Source organism: Brassica napus, chromosome C2, assembly GCF_020379485.1.
Source record: "Brassica napus cultivar Da-Ae chromosome C2, Da-Ae, whole genome shotgun sequence".
Taxonomy (NCBI): Eukaryota; Viridiplantae; Streptophyta; class Magnoliopsida; order Brassicales; family Brassicaceae; genus Brassica; species Brassica napus.
Genome location: NC_063445.1, coordinates 2,681,089 through 2,695,883, shown reverse-complemented (window position 1 = coordinate 2,695,883; position 14,795 = coordinate 2,681,089). Strand labels below are relative to the sequence as shown.

The 14,795-nt window shown below is 38.0% G+C and overlaps 3 protein-coding genes across 7 annotated transcripts; 2 read left to right on the top strand and 1 right to left on the bottom strand.

The window, feature by feature from the left end:
* Nucleotides 1-282: 282 nt before the first annotated feature.
* On the top strand, nucleotides 283-5,603 carry LOC106384286. Of its 5 annotated transcripts, none has more exons than XR_001277027.3 (7): nucleotides 313-539; nucleotides 789-861; nucleotides 956-2,591; nucleotides 2,724-2,967; nucleotides 3,061-3,197; nucleotides 3,278-4,576; nucleotides 4,642-5,603. XR_001277027.3 is itself a non-coding variant. In XM_013824282.3 (6 exons), exons 2-6 carry the CDS (start codon nucleotides 844-846, stop codon nucleotides 4,306-4,308), a joined length of 3,066 nt encoding a protein of 1,021 aa, XP_013679736.2. In that variant the 5' UTR covers nucleotides 283-424; nucleotides 762-843; the 3' UTR covers nucleotides 4,309-5,603. The 5 variants fall into 5 exon arrangements, 3 of the variants coding, with proteins under 3 accessions (XP_013679736.2, XP_013679743.2, XP_013679749.2); XR_001277026.3 differs by having other exon boundaries at nucleotides 3,278-5,146; nucleotides 5,250-5,603; XM_013824282.3 differs by having other exon boundaries at nucleotides 283-424; nucleotides 762-861; nucleotides 3,278-5,603.
* Nucleotides 5,604-6,150: 547 nt separating this feature from the next.
* Nucleotides 6,151-8,895, bottom strand: LOC106384278 (mRNA-decapping enzyme subunit 2). The gene is made up of 8 exons (XM_013824269.3): nucleotides 8,598-8,895; nucleotides 8,366-8,517; nucleotides 8,161-8,288; nucleotides 7,977-8,072; nucleotides 7,068-7,220; nucleotides 6,869-6,972; nucleotides 6,712-6,779; nucleotides 6,151-6,626 (listed from the first exon to the last, which is right to left on the bottom strand). The coding sequence occupies exons 1-8, from the start codon at nucleotides 8,681-8,683 to the stop codon at nucleotides 6,436-6,438; spliced, it is 978 nt and encodes a 325-aa protein (XP_013679723.1). The 5' UTR covers nucleotides 8,684-8,895; the 3' UTR covers nucleotides 6,151-6,435.
* A 1,244-nt stretch (nucleotides 8,896-10,139) lies between these two features.
* Nucleotides 10,140-14,645, top strand: LOC111205558. Its single transcript, XM_022701628.2, has 18 exons — nucleotides 10,140-10,392; nucleotides 10,542-10,733; nucleotides 10,923-11,018; nucleotides 11,399-11,451; nucleotides 11,585-11,681; nucleotides 11,770-11,843; nucleotides 11,948-12,059; nucleotides 12,146-12,256; nucleotides 12,432-12,508; nucleotides 12,632-12,698; nucleotides 12,841-12,906; nucleotides 12,979-13,086; nucleotides 13,172-13,302; nucleotides 13,397-13,463; nucleotides 13,539-13,606; nucleotides 13,693-13,786; nucleotides 13,866-13,936; nucleotides 14,024-14,645. The coding sequence occupies exons 1-18, from the start codon at nucleotides 10,273-10,275 to the stop codon at nucleotides 14,361-14,363; spliced, it is 1,944 nt and encodes a 647-aa protein (XP_022557349.1). The 5' UTR covers nucleotides 10,140-10,272; the 3' UTR covers nucleotides 14,364-14,645.
* Nucleotides 14,646-14,795: the final 150 nt, after the last annotated feature.

Here is a 14,795-nt window from a genome sequence, read left to right as displayed (position 1 = left end):
AGATTATCCGAACCTGCAAAGATTTGAATCGAGCTCAACTGAAATTTTAAAAAACTCAAATGGAGTTAAAGTCTTTGATCCAAAAAACTCGAAACCCGAATAGATCCAAATCCGGATGGATATCTGAACGCCCACTCTTTAGTTACGATTTATCAATTAAATAGACTTGATCGAAAATGGTAAATTATCTTTTTTAAGGAAATATCGAAATATTTATAGAATGAAAATATTTAATAGGAGTCGGTCAAACAATGAATGATATAAAGAGGCAAAGATGGAGAGGCTTTGTGTGGCCCTTGTCAAAGTTTGGCATCTCTCCTCCTCCTCCTCTCGTATCTTTTCTCTTTCATTTAGCCAATAACTGTAAACTTTCCTGTAAACTGCCTCTACTCAGACCTCTCCACCACTCTTCTTTTCTTCTTCGGTAGATTCTTCTTCTTCTCTTTCTTCCCTAAATCTAGAATTCTACTTGTTTTTTTCTTCTCTTCTTGTCGGTGGATTTGCTTAGTCTCAAAGTCTTTGATTAGTCTTCTTCTCTGGTCAGTGGTTGTACCTTTCATCTTAAAATTAAAAAAAAAAGAGTCTTCGATCTTGTTTAGTGCTTTGTGATTCTGTTTCTGTAATTTTATTAATCATTGATTCTCTTCAAGTTTAGTTGATTGTTGTTCTTCTGTTCTAATGACGTGTCTAGATTCTCTGTTAGTTTTTATGTTTTTATTCGATCTGAAAAAATATATTTTGACTTTTTTTATTTTTTGCAGACAGACCTAACTGAGATTGATCTGTAGGTGTTTTGTCTGAAAAAAGGTACAAGCTTGGAGTTAAGGATATTTATTTCGAGTTATGTCTGGAAACCAACAGGTGTTTTAATTAAACTCTTAGTTTTAGTGCATTCACTATTTTTAGAAACTGTCTTTTTTACTGTCTGTGTGTGTGTCTGGTTGGTATCCATCAGCCTCAGATCAGCATGCCTACATGGCGGTGCAGAGATTTCAATGCTGCTATACCAATCAAGAAGAGGAAGTACTTTGTGTTACCGGAGGAATCATCTTTGGAAAAAAATACACAACTTAATGAGCAAGGTGGTGATACTAGGAGTGCTTTGGATTTGAATTCATCTGATGCGCATGTACATCAGACATTGATTGGAAATATAATCCCTTCGGTTCCGTCTGTTTCTGTGGGAAAAGTTGCTGATAAAACGGAGAGTATTGGGAGCCTAGTTGTTGACCAAACTAGAGTGAAAGCTGAAGAGCCTAATATTCCACCAATTCACTCCAGTCCCTTGGCAGGCTCTGTGGTCCCTTTCAGTTCTAAGTTGAATGTAGAACAAACTGTTCTTAAGACCCATGACATTGTTAGTAAGGGAGAGTGTCAAACAGAAGCATCTGCTGGGCTGCTAAGTTGTAAACCTTCAGCACCTCATGTCACAGATTCTATTCCTACTTGTACTAGTTCTGGCAATCTCAGTGGTGTGAACAGATCAAATTGGGATTTGAATACTACCATGGATGCTTGGGAAGATGGTCTAGATCGCAAGACTAGAGTTAAGACAACTGGTTCTTTCTTTGACAGTAGTTGCCCTGACATAGAGACATCAAGTTGTGGTGATACGACTGTTATTGCAAAGCCAGTTTCTGAAAAACTGAAGGAAAGTTTAGAATTTAAATCTCCTACAGTGACTTCGACGCAGTTTGATCGTCAGGTTGTTCCCACATGTTCGCTAAGTCTAGGCCTCAGGTCATTTCCTCCTATTGAGAAGTCTCCTTCTCTATCAGCCACCACATCGGAGGCAAGAGTTGCCTGCACAAGTGTTTCTAGACCAATAATGGCTGCTGATAATGTGAACTCTGTAAATCTTAGGACTGTGAAGTCAGAAGTCGTTGAAGAGAGTGCTCAAGCTTCTCCAATTAACAGGATGAAAGAGGAGGTCGTTGGCAGTTTGAATCCAGTGGATTCTAGATCAATAAAGGCTGAGCCAAATAACTTCATTCAGTCCAAAGTTTTCAATAGGAAAGATGGAACGTTGAATCTTCCCCATAGACCAATGATGCAATCAAATGAGATCCTTGATATACTTGCAAGTTTTGCGCCAAATCAGAAGGATACATATATACCTCATCCCAGTGGTGTCAGCAATGCGCCAATGTCCATGAATGGAATGACAAGAAGTCCAGGCCAGAGTTCTGATCTCGGTGTAGTTCACATGGCTAATGCACGTTCTGGTCATGGAGAAGAGAACCTCAATGCATCAGATGTGAATGTTTCCGTGACTGAAGATAAAACTCTAGATGATTGCAAAACCTCTCCTGGAGCTAATGAACTTTCTACAAGTGGTGAAGAAAAGGTTATTTTATCCGGTAAGGAGCTAAGGGAAAAGTTGTACAGTTATGAGTTTGAACCAGAGTGTGGTAATGACCTAACTAGAGTACTAAAGAAGCAAGTGGAGAAAAGAAATTTGTATGACGACGAGAAGGTCCAAAGATCACCTGCCATGTTTGCAGAAGGTAATAGACATGCTGAGTGTGGTGGTTCTGAAACGGAACAAAGGGATGAAAAAGAGAGTCAAGCTGCACTTCTTAGTAATACAGGTAATAATAATATTAAAGAGATATACATACTGTTGATGAATCATGCTTGAAATAAATCAAAAATGGCAAGCACTGAAGTTCAGATTAAGAGGCTTAAACCAGAAACTCACAGTTGAATATTTGATGAATCAGGTGTGTCTACATTGTCAGGTGGGAAGGTTGATAACCCTGAAACAGTAGATAACATCAGTCCAGCTTCATACAAAGCAGAAATGTCCACTATTGACAATGATCCTCCTCCTGCGGAGTCTAGTGAAGGTAGTCAGAGTCGGTTCAAGACACTAGATGCTTCAGACAGCTTTGTGCCATTGCGAATGGAAAGAGAGAGGTTGTCTGATTTCTCACTTGAACAGAGGAAATATCTCTCGAGAGGGAGGTGTGATTTTTTTTCTTCTGAACCTTGTTATCATCCCTTTTGAGATCTCTTTGGCTTTCCTTGAAATTTTTCCATTATTGTTTCTTTGGCTAGTGATGATGATTCCTACAAATTCTCGCGTGAGAGGTACCATGGCAAAACTATGAGAAGCCCAAGGCTAAATTTCATGCCTGACAGAAGGAGATTTTCTGATAATACAGAAAGCAATTTGCAGGACAGGGATACAAAAAGTAAACTCATATCTTCTAAACTTTTTTGTTTAGTAATGTAAGCTTCAATGTTTCTAAACTTTCTCATCTCGTGGATACAGATTTTGAGTCCAACGACTATGGAAACACTCGTCGTGGTGGTGGTGGTTTTATGAGTAATTCCTATAGAGGCAGACGGTCTGCAAATGATGAAGCCACTCCTTTCCCCCACTCCTTCACGAGAAGAAGTCATGGCTTTAAAGAGGATGCATCTGCGTTTCACGGGTTTAGAGATTGTGAAAAGTTTACTAGAGGAGGACAGTCCAACGACACGGAGCCAATGTTTATGAGCCAGCCACGTCCGTATCAAGGTCGGAATAGTTTTGCTAGAGGAAGAACAACTTTTTCAAACAACCACAAACGAGATTTTCCTGGATATCGTTCAAGATCTCCAATTAGATCAAGAGAACGATCAGCTGGACCGTCCTCGTCTTTCAGGAACAGATCACAGGAAGATTTTAATGGGCATACAGAGTTTTCTCATAGGAGATCACCCTCAGGTTATAGAATGGGGAGGGTAAGCTCTCCTGAACATTCTGGTTATCCAAGGGAGATGGTTGGCAGAAGGCATGATTCTCCTCCGCCTTACTCTCATAGACCATCAAATGCTGGAAGGGGACGAGGTTTTGCCAGAGGGAGAGGGTATGCAAGGGGGAGAGGTTATGGAAGAGATGGAACCTTTTTTAGGAAACCATATGATCGTGTTGTACATAGAAACTATAACAACGTGGATCCTCGAGAGAGGGTGGACTACAGTGATGATTTCTTTGAAGGACCGATTCATTCTCAGCGATTTGGTGGTGATGGTAATGTTGAGAGAAGACAATTTGGTTATAGACATGATGGTATGAGCTCTTTTAGACAATCCTATAGCAGTGATGGTTGTGGACCTACTAATGTAGAGGATGGTTCTGATGATGTGAGGTATGGACAGGACCCTGGTATTGAGATGGTTAAAGAACAAGGGGTAGATGGAAAAGATAAGACATCAACTGAGAATGCATCTGGAAGAAGTAAGATTATGGAAGAGGAGGAAACTTCAAAGTACAGTGAGATTTGGCAACGGGGTGAGCTTGGCGGTGACGGGTTTTAGAAGAAGGATTAGTATTCAGTTTGCGTGAACGTTCTGAGACCAGGGAGATTTGAGTGATAGAAACCAGATACCAAACGAGAGAGCTCTGTGATTTTGCCACGGACGAGGCTGATAACAGTGGGCATTCAAGGGACACTCTGCTATGTCCTGTGTTGTGTTAAAGTTGCGAATTGGTCATTGCTTGGCTGTGTAAATACAGCACTTCGCTGGCGGTGTCATCTAGATTTAGTCGCCTTTCGTGATGTGATTCAGATTTGGCCGTAGCACTGTAAGTGAATGGATAAACAAGTAAAGGAAGATGGTGCTGTGTAAATATATGTGGATATTTTTCAGGCTTGCTCGCACTCAGGTGGTTTAAGCAGAAGTAGAACGTGACTGATATAATAGATATGAGGCGAGGAACGACTAGGGTGAGACGCTTACCTCTTGTCGAAATACAGGCCAGGCTTTGAGCCCAACAAAACTTTACCGACGAAAAAAACAGGTTTTGATGAATGAGTCTCTTTGCCAAAGCACCAGAGTGCAAAACTCTAAGTAACCGCCACGATGTGGTTGAGCCATGACTGTTTTTGGCTTAAAACATTCACTTTCATCTGCCAGTGACCAGATAATGAATTCTTCTAAAGATAACTTCATCAGTTTAGCTGTAGGACAGCCAAGAGGATTAGTAAGTACACATCTTTGTGGAACTTGAAGTATAAGCTAAACCAAGCCTGCTTGAAATGTTGAAACAACCGCTGATTATATGCTGGTAGAACTGGGTTTACTGGCCATGAAAAAAAAAAACACACACTGGAAACTGCTAAAGGTGTACCAGCCATTTGGGTCTACTGGTTTGGTAATGGTTCCTCATTTTTCTCATTTAAGTGAGTTCTAACTTCGAATGTACAATCTCACTCAAGGAAAGGAATATTTCTGATTGACGCTTATGCTTTCTCCAGCCTAGGCATCTGGATGAGTCATGCCATGGAACTTTAGCATGGTATAATCTGTATATGCTGTTAATGAGGGCATAAAGTTTTGGGAACTAGGAGAGAGTCCAGCATTCTGATTTGGAAACGTGTCTGAGTTTGTATTTACTTCTTGTTTCTGAGACAAGAGATTGAAGTTTTTAGAGGATGGTGTATTAAGAGTGATGAGAGACCACGTCTTAATCTTGACAAGGTTAACATATCTGTCAGCGTACATGTAATCTGATCCTTAATGGATCTACTCAAAGCAACAGGTTATAATGTTGTGGAATGTGTATGATATATATAATTCAAGTATGTATATAGCCAAGTAGTTGACCTCCTTTTCAACAACTTTAGACAGAATAATTAAAGTTATGCAACAAAGAATTAGAAGAAAAATACAGGATACAAACAAAAGCAAGCCAAAGTTTCAAAACAGTTCTCCTGGGATCAAACTGAGTTTTTTTGTACCTCTCTTTGTTCTTACTACCCAAAAAGCAAAGAAAAGTAGAACAAGATTCTAAAGAAGAAGCCCCAAGCGACCGTGACCCACAAGCAATTCCATTTACTAAGATCTGTAACAACCTTAAGTTAAGATCTTTAACTTACAATGTGGAAAGATGGAACACTTTCAAAAACATATATTTTACAATATCATTAGGATACGTAAGTCTGATTAACATGATTTAAAACTATTTGGATTTGTAGAAGCACCGTAGCCTATTAGTTAAGTTTTAAAAGCTTCTACACCCAGGTCTGGGGTTCAAATTCCAGACTATGCAATTTATTGCAGATTACAGGAAATCCAGGTTTCAAATCCCGGAGAGAACGGTTTATTGGTAGTATTGTCGGTTGTCGAATCGTCTATGTAATATTTCCTATATCATAATTGTAAAATCATAATAAATCAGCGTTAAATCATAATAATTCTCTACATTGGATAAAGAAGTCCTTTAATTGTAGCTGGTCGCAACCATTGTCATCTAAAGCCATCATCCAAAGGATTCACCACTTCCCCCACGGACCATCATCATGTACAACAACCCTTTCTTTCCAAAAGAAACGACAGGCATAAAGAAGATACCGAAGAAAAAGAAAAAGTACAAGCATATGAACATATCCAACCGCATCATAGCTCCCAATACCGACCACCCTTATATGTCCGAGAGACTAGTCAAGCTGAAAATCCTGATTCCAAGATTGCTGACGTGTTGAACTTGAAGCTTCTGAGACTGTTTCCAGGTTCTGTATCCTTAGGACGCTCTATTAGTTGGGGCTGCTTCTTATTGTAGCTTTCCGTTGTCGTCGTCGTTGTTGTTCCGTTTCCTCCAGTACTACTAGTCCTTGCATTCCACACGCTGAGTGCTGTACAAAGCCTATGATGTCAGATCTCTGCCATACAAAAAACTCTCTTTTATGCATGGTTGGTGCAAAAAGGACTATGTCAAACCTCTAAGGGGCTTATCAGATCTCCGTTTTACAGGAGCAGGATGCTTCGATATCCAAGACTTCAACGACCTGCATATGTTTGTAATCTCTAATGCCACGCACCAATACTAGAAATCACCCAAGAATCTATGTGGACAAAATAAAAAGGCACTACTCACCCAAGAAAAGGTGCCACCATATACAACTTGAGACCAGCAACTCCATGAGTTATCACCTCATTACTTGCTGGCTGAAGATGATCGAGCCGATGCCACGCAATTTCCTACAAGTATTCCATAACAGCTGCGCGTAAGAGACTCACCCATCATAGATACGCAGATAAGACCACACCCACAAGGTTGGTTGTTAAATACATACACTGATTTCCTTCTTTGTTTGTGGTGCAAAAGCTGTATCATCTGTCACCCCAGCAACAATGTAAAGTCTCACTCTTTGCTGTCTGAATGTAAACTCAATATATTCTTCTTTCTTGAGTAGCTTTGAGACATCAAATCCAGTTTCCTCTAAAACCTGTGTTTAGCACAGAAAAACAGTTAAATAGCATAGCCAAGCCAAATGTCACAACACGTTAAGCTTTTTCATCAATAACCCATAATCCAAGTTTATACAAACAATCAGCAGGACAATTACACCTAAACTCCAGCAAGTAGAATAGCAGTAGGGAGAGCTACAAGTAAACCTTTTGCGCTTTGACCATTTCTATACGAAAAAGTTGTAAAAAGAATTAGATAGCCTCTATAGTTGACCGTTGACAGCAGCAACTATTCTCATTTGCAAAAGATCCTGAATAATGATGATCTAAGATGAACATTTCCTTGCTCAACTATATTCTCAAATACGAAGATCACTTTCTAAACAGCATTTGCCATGATCAAACGGTTATGTTAGTATGAAAATGAGATATCCTGAACCAATACGGAAGATACGAGAGATATTCTCTCTTCTATTCTTTCACCTCCATCATCTATACATTAAACAAAAGTACAAAACCATGCGCACATACTGTTGACACATCTGCAAATGTCAACAGCCAATGAAGTACACCAACTACAAGAGGTTAGTATGATACAGCCCAACTCATAAGATACAATGACTACAGAATTCGATCTTACCCAACAGACGATCTAATTCTAATTACATAGAATTAATTTACAATATGCAGTAATGATAAACGAGTGGGTGCTGGAGCTATCAAGTTTGTTACAAAGAAACGAAACAAATGAACAACGTAAGAGGCAGCAGGAAAGCAACATAGTCAACACAAACCTCACGAATAGCACACGCATAGTCTTCTTCATCCTTACTCTTCTTCCCACGGGGAAAGCTCCAGCTAGACCCTTTCCACCCCTTCACCAACAAACACTAAAAACTCCCACAAAAGAGAAAAACCGTAAGCACAAACAAACAAGTAAAACTTAACGCCAACAAGAAAACATCACAAGAAACTAACCCGTTCATATGTTTCATCAAGAATAATAGCTCCAGTAACCGGAACTCTACACTTGTAAGAGGTAAAGTCTTTGAAGATATCATCAACGTTAGACACGTAAGGTCTCAAAACATCACAGCTGTTGAACACTAGTGGCAGCACGTCAAGGAAAACAGATCTCCACACAAAACAATGCTAAAGGTCAAACACTTAGAGAAAAGGATACAGAGTGAAGTAAACTCCTTCAAAGACAGAGACTTTAACGTCGGGTCATTCTCCACAGCGTTATCTTCGTAGTACCAATAAGCGTACTCCACCAGAAAGAGAATCCTCTCGAAGGACTGTTGGTCTTCTTCAGGAACGTTCAAAACGAATCGACTGGAAAAGAGAGAGAGAGAGAGTCCAATCAAATCCAATCAGAGTTCACTTTCGCTACTAAAGGAAACATTTTTCGATACCTGCAAAGATCGTCGAGAAGCTCCTTGGAAGGGAGGGACTTTCCGATGTTCTTCGATGAGCTTGATGATCTGTGGAGACCTGACATGGCTTCTCGCCTAAATCAAAACCCTAATTACTGCTGTGCTGTGTTATCTCTCTCTATATATATACAGCTGTCGCCTCTATTAAGCTTTTCGTTTTCCCTCGCCGTCGTATTGTATTGAATCTAATCTGATCGCTATGGAGAATCTGAGGGGAGTGATTGGGTGTGTAAAGGTGGGGCCTTTTAATCTGATTTGGCCTTTATCTTGCTCAATGGAGTTGCTGCTGCTGCTGAAGTGCAGATTAGGGTGGATTTACTATCCGAGATTCGACCCGAGTCTCTGTTTAGTATTTGGATATCCGAGATCCGACCCAAGTCTCAGAGCAAAAGTAGTTAGGCCTGAAACCAAACCATACCAGCCGAATCCAAACTAAATCCATTTGGCTAAAGATTTTAGTAATCCAGATGATTTTGTTATAAACGAAACCAAACCGGAACGAAAAATCAAATTGTTTATTTCATTAGATCAACTAACTAATAATATTAAAATTTAAAATTATGAAATCTAAATAATTAAATATAATTTTATACATTAAGTAAATAGAAGAAACATAGCTAATAATAAAATAAAATATATGAATTTTATACACTATCATAGAAACTAAAAACTATTTATGATATTTTTATTAGGTTCGAAAATAATATAAAACTAGGTGTTTTGCCCGCACATGCGGACCTATCCTTTTGTGAACATTTATTAGTTTATATTTTATTAAACATCAAACATAGAAATCAAACATCAACTTATTTATATATGATCATTTTTTTATTTATACATATGTTTTTTGATTAATATTTAATTATAAATAATTTCATATCTTAAATTTCAATTTTTATAGTTAAAAAATATTATTTAAAGATAACAATACAATATATAAGATAACAACACAATATAATAAGAATTATCTTGTTATAATATATATAGGAATTATCTTTTTATAATAAATATATATTTTTAGATTTTAGATAATTCTTATTATTATTAGTTTTAATCACTTATATTATTAAAAAAGCAAATTCGTTTTTATTTTTTATTAATTTATATATTTAATTTATTAAGGGTATAGTCGATATTAACCACTCTAACTTTTAATGTGGAAGCTCTGTTGCTAAAATTTACTTCGCAAATAATAGTATAGATTATTAGATATATTTTTAAAACTTTTATCATTATGGTTGACTTTATATTTAAATGTAAAAAAAAATAGTGTCGAATAAAATTTGTTTTATGTTTTACAAATTATATTTCATAACTAAATTATAAATTTTTAAAAACTAATTTAATAGAACTGAACAAACACAAACAAAATCAAATCAAATCGATTCCAACACAAACTAAATGAAATTCAAACCAAACTAAATTAGATACAAACCAAACCAAACCAAAGAATCAATTAAAGTTTGATTGACCTAGACAAACTAAACCGATTTAAACCGAAATGGTCACCTCTAAGAAAAAGAATGAATAGTTTATAGTCGTGGGTTTGCAAAATACAAGCAATCGCCACCGAGTAAAAACATTGACTGTGTCCGAGCTTCCTCCAGAAGAAGATTGCTTTCCGTAGTAAACCAGAAAAGATCGACGAGAGAACATGTCGTGGCTGCGAACGGCCGTGAGTAAGGCGGTGGAGGTCAAGAACTATGCCGACTCCGTCGTCCAGCAGGCTGGTCAAGCCGTTGCTGAAGGAGCCAAATTGTTCCAAGACCGCATTGTAAAATTTCTCCACTTTCCTTTTTTTTTTTTTAAATTCATTTCCCTTTGCAAAGTTCTATCCTTTTCTAGATTCAAGTTTTGATTTTGCTGTGATAGTGCACTCATTTGAACACTGTGCTCTATAAATGTTATATCTTTCATTTGCAGGGTGTTGGGGCCTATAAGAGTGTGAATCAGACGATCCAGAGACTGGAAGAAGCTGCAGTCTCATGCAGAGGGCATGAAAGGGCATTGCTGATCACCAGATGGCTAACTGTGCTCAAGGAGATCGATAGAGCTTGTGAAGGTTCTGCCAAGGATAAAGAAATTGCCCCTGATGAATCAAAGAGGCGTGAATGGGTATTCTTTTTGTTCCCTTTTATTTTTTTTTGGTATCATCCTGCATTTTAGTATATAATGAATATTATTACTTAAGTATACTGTATTTGATTGTTATCCTTAGTGATTCAAAGTAATTTTTACAAGTGACTTTCTTACCACTACTATTGATGACCTTATTAACAGAAGAAGATCCCTTTCCATGTGTAGGTTTTGTATTATGATCCGGATATAGGAGGTGAGCCACTAAACTTCCGTGATGTTTTCCTGCAAAGTCAAGCTCTGGAGGGCATCGTTCTGTCCATGGTACTCTTTTGCTACACAAACTTCTTTTGGTTCCTACCTGATAATTGATAAATAAACGGTCTAATTCCTAAAGTTTCCAAGAGTTTGGATATACATAGGGAAGTGTGGACTTGTAGTAGAAGCTTGAAAAGGCTTGAGATGCATTATTGTTGATTTGATTTCTCACTGTTAAAGAGTGAAGACAATATATTGCTTGGCTTAAAATAAATTAAAGAACAAACCAGATTAAGTAAGACTCTTATATGTTGTAAGAGCTTGTATTTTGTCTTGTTTCTCGTAATCTTTTGGATATTGTATTGTTCCCATATTTTTTGGGTTATGTGAAAAAAATGGTACTGTCTATGAGTGTTAACTCTAGTTTGAATGTTCTATTACATCAGATTATTGAACCACCACATGATGAAGAAGTTTCTCTACTCCTGGAGATGTTTGGGTGAGCTGAACCACCAAATTGCTTTGCAAAAGTTTCTCTTTAAAAGAAAACTTTTCTTTTCTGGAAACTGACACACTTCGTTGTGTTGTTCGTGCCTAATGCGATTATTTATAGAGCTTAACATTGTCTTCAGGATTTGTCTGAATGGAGGAAAGGAAGTTCATGATGCCATAGTCAGCAGCATGCAGGATCTTGCTACAGTCTTTTCAAGTTACAAGGATGAAGTTTTGGTACGCGCTTGAGCAATAAAATTCAGCATTTATGTTAATGTATGGGCGTTTGGATCTCCTCCTAACTTGTTTACTCTTCAATGTTCAGGTTAAGCAGGACGAATTGCTTCAGTTCGCGCAAAATGCTATCACTGGGTTGAAGATTAGTGCTGAAATACTGAGGTGATAACTGAAGATATTGATGTGCTTCTTGCTCTCGTTTCTTTTAATAGACGAATGACTGAGTCATAGAGCCTTGCTTATATTGATTGAATACTTGTTTTCAGGATTGATGCTGAAGCTTCTGATCTTAGAGAAAAACTCGAAAAGATGAACGTCTCTGAGTCTCCACAGGAGAGTGAAGACAAGGAAGTTAAAAATGCTCCTTTAACAATAGAGGTGAGCGTACAATTTTCTCCAAACTCTCTTTTCTCCCCCTAAGATTATTTCGGTAGCTCCATGTGATAAGACTTCTCGTTTTGCAGGCACTTAAACAAACGCTTGCAAAGATCCGTCTTTGCTCCAGATTAGAAGGGCTTCTGATTAGAAAGAGACACCTAAGCAACGGTGATTCACCAGATATACATGCTCAGAAAGTAAGTTTGTGGGCTTTATTATCCTCAAATCATTATATCACTATACAAGTTGATTGGTATTGTTAATTACCATCTTGGTCCACTTGTTGATACGAGTATTACGAATATACATGTTATAAGATGTTAGGGAGAATGTTAATCATGGAAGGTAATGAATAATTTGTTTACAAACCAGGTCGACAAGCTGAAGGTGTTATTGGAATCTTTAGCAAACTCAACTACCAAAGCCGAGAAACGAATATCAGAGAACAGGTAAAAGCTTATCCTTATATTTGCAGTTAAGACTTACTTTCTGTTGTTTAATTAGTTTTGATTTTCATCAAAGCTTGCCTTGAAGGAAAACGCCATTAATAGATACCAATTGTCTCTTCGCAGGCTTCAGAAAGAAGAGGCGCTTAAAGCTCGTGTGGTGAAAGCAAATGAAACTGGTGGAAAGGAAAAGGTTTTGTCTCTCCCGCTTTCACTTGTTCTTTTGATTATTCAATTCAAGAAGAAGAAAAAACACTTACAGTGGCAGCATTCTTCTGTATGTTCATCATCTGTAAGTATTGAGATTCTTTCTTATCATTTATTGTTATGTACAGGAATTGGCTGCGGAAATTGCACAGCTTGTGAAACAAAGAGATGAGTTGGAAGCTGAACTGAAGAAGGTGTGTAAAGCACTTCTATTTGATTTGAGCATATGTTTATTGTGGTATGTCAATGAATATTCTTCCATGTAGGTTAACATATCATTAGCTGCTGCTCAAGCTCGGTACCGTGATGCGACAGAGGAGAGGGATCAATTTGGTGAAGCCAACGATCAGATAATCGCTCACCTGAAAACAAAGGTGGCGTATTCTTTTAAGATGAGTAGCTCTCATGGTCAATAATGTCCACGTGAACTAATCTTGTTATGTTGATTCTGCAATGCAGGAGGATGACCTGTCCAAGTCAATTGTATCTTGTAAGAAAGAGTCAGAAGTTATCAAGACCTGGATTAGTTTTCTCGAGGATACGTGGCTTCATCAATGCTCTTATACCGAAAAGAAGGATAAGCAGACTTTGTATTTCTATCAAACTCTCAGCTCTTTCTCGCAATATATTTATTTTCTCTGCTGCTTAACCACAATGGATAATAATAGTGGATGCGTGTCTTAGGGATGAGTTGGAGAAGCATGAGGATTACTTCTCGGATGTGGCTTTTAATATCCTCTCTACCTACAAGGTAAGCTCTGTGTGTTTATGGAAATTTAGTAGTTGGTAAATGACAGAGCTAAAAAAGAAATTCATATTGTAACAGAAGGAGGTGGCACCTTTGATAAGCCGTATAGAGAATTATGTGGAAAATCTGAAGAATCTTGGTCCTGGGTATATGCCTCTTAATGAATTGTTTGGTATCTGGCTAATACCTCTACTCTTGAGTTGATAACAGTTTTTGCATATGGTGGAGACAGGTCGGAGATGCCACCAAATGCAGATGAGGGGGAGAATCAGGTTTCAAGCCCAAGGAAGAGTCTAGAGCAGGAGTATCTAGACTATGAGACCAAGGTAAGAACTGGACCGCTAGTGATTTTTTTTTCATTGCTCTTCCTAGTCACTAAATATGATTTTGTTACAAAATCATCAGATCATTACAACCTTCAGCATTGTGGATAATATGAAAGAGCATTTCCAGTTCCTCCAAAGCAAACTGGAAAAGTTAGTAGTAAACATTACTCTCTGACTCTTTATTGATCGGTGGAATTTTATCATTGCCAAGTTTCTGAACTCGTATAGTTATACCAGGAAGGAAGACCGGCGTGTGAAAGAGCTGTTTGATGACATGGAGAAAATGAGGCAGGAGTTTGAATCGGTAGCAAGGCCAATATTAGAGATAGAGACTCCATCACCTAAAAGCAGTGCTGCTGCATCACCCAGTAGTAGCATGGATGGTCCAGTTAAATCTGTAACCCAAAAGCCAGAACTGAGTCCCTCCGAGGCACCAACGACTACTACTGCTGGTTCCAGTAACCCTGAATCTGAACTAGCCGAGCTTGAATCTGAATTTGGGAAGGTGGGTCGTGATTACTCTGCAGATGAGGTTGATGGATGGGAATTTGACGAACTTGAGAAAGAACTTCAATAGTAGTAGTAATAGTCCAGAAACTCAGAATAATATGACCATCACACGCGTGCTCACATACACTTTTATGTTTTTCTCTTTACCTTCTTTGGTCGTAACTCCCAAGCTCCTTTGCTAATCTGTATGGTAACTGCTTGTTGTATGCCTACTCTGAATAAACTGAAAGCACCTCACTTGCTAGGCTCGTCATGTGTTTGTAGTGCTATGTAGAAAACATTGTTGAAATTGTTGGAAACTTCTGAAAGCTCTCATATCGGAAAGATTTTAGTATAGATTTAATGACTTTTTGGAAGCTTTCAAACACTTTTGGCAGCTCTCACAAGAGTTTGAGAAGAAGAAAAAAACTGGAAATTGTTGTTTATAAATTTATGAAGTCATTTATAAAGTCAATGCACATGTTTTTGAACAATTTATAGTCACTAAAAATTGTTTGTT

What these genes read in the sequence shown, in the direction of transcription:
- LOC106384286 (XM_013824282.3), top strand. An exon ending in TGCACTTCTTAGTAATACAG is followed by an intron (nt 2,592 to 2,723) that starts GTAATAATAATA and finishes TTGATGAATCAG; the next exon opens with GTGTGTCTACATTGTCAGGT. An exon ending in AAATATCTCTCGAGAGGGAG is followed by an intron (nt 2,968 to 3,060) that starts GTGTGATTTTTT and finishes TTCTTTGGCTAG; the next exon opens with TGATGATGATTCCTACAAAT.
- LOC111205558 (XM_022701628.2), top strand. Translation starts at nt 10,273, where the DNA reads ATGTCGTGGCTGCGAACGGCCGTGAGTAAGGCGGTGGAGGTCAAGAAC. An exon ending in CAGATATACATGCTCAGAAA is followed by an intron (nt 12,257 to 12,431) that starts GTAAGTTTGTGG and finishes TTTACAAACCAG; the next exon opens with GTCGACAAGCTGAAGGTGTT. An exon ending in AAACGAATATCAGAGAACAG is followed by an intron (nt 12,509 to 12,631) that starts GTAAAAGCTTAT and finishes GTCTCTTCGCAG; the next exon opens with GCTTCAGAAAGAAGAGGCGC.
- LOC106384278 (XM_013824269.3), bottom strand. Translation starts at nt 8,683, where the DNA reads ATGTCAGGTCTCCACAGATCATCAAGCTCATCGAAGAACATCGGAAAG. An exon ending in GAAGGAGTTTACTTCACTCT is followed by an intron (nt 8,289 to 8,365) that starts GTATCCTTTTCT and finishes TGCTGCCACTAG; the next exon opens with TGTTCAACAGCTGTGATGTT. An exon ending in ATCTGATAAGCCCCTTAGAG is followed by an intron (nt 6,627 to 6,711) that starts GTTTGACATAGT and finishes GGCTTTGTACAG; the next exon opens with CACTCAGCGTGTGGAATGCA.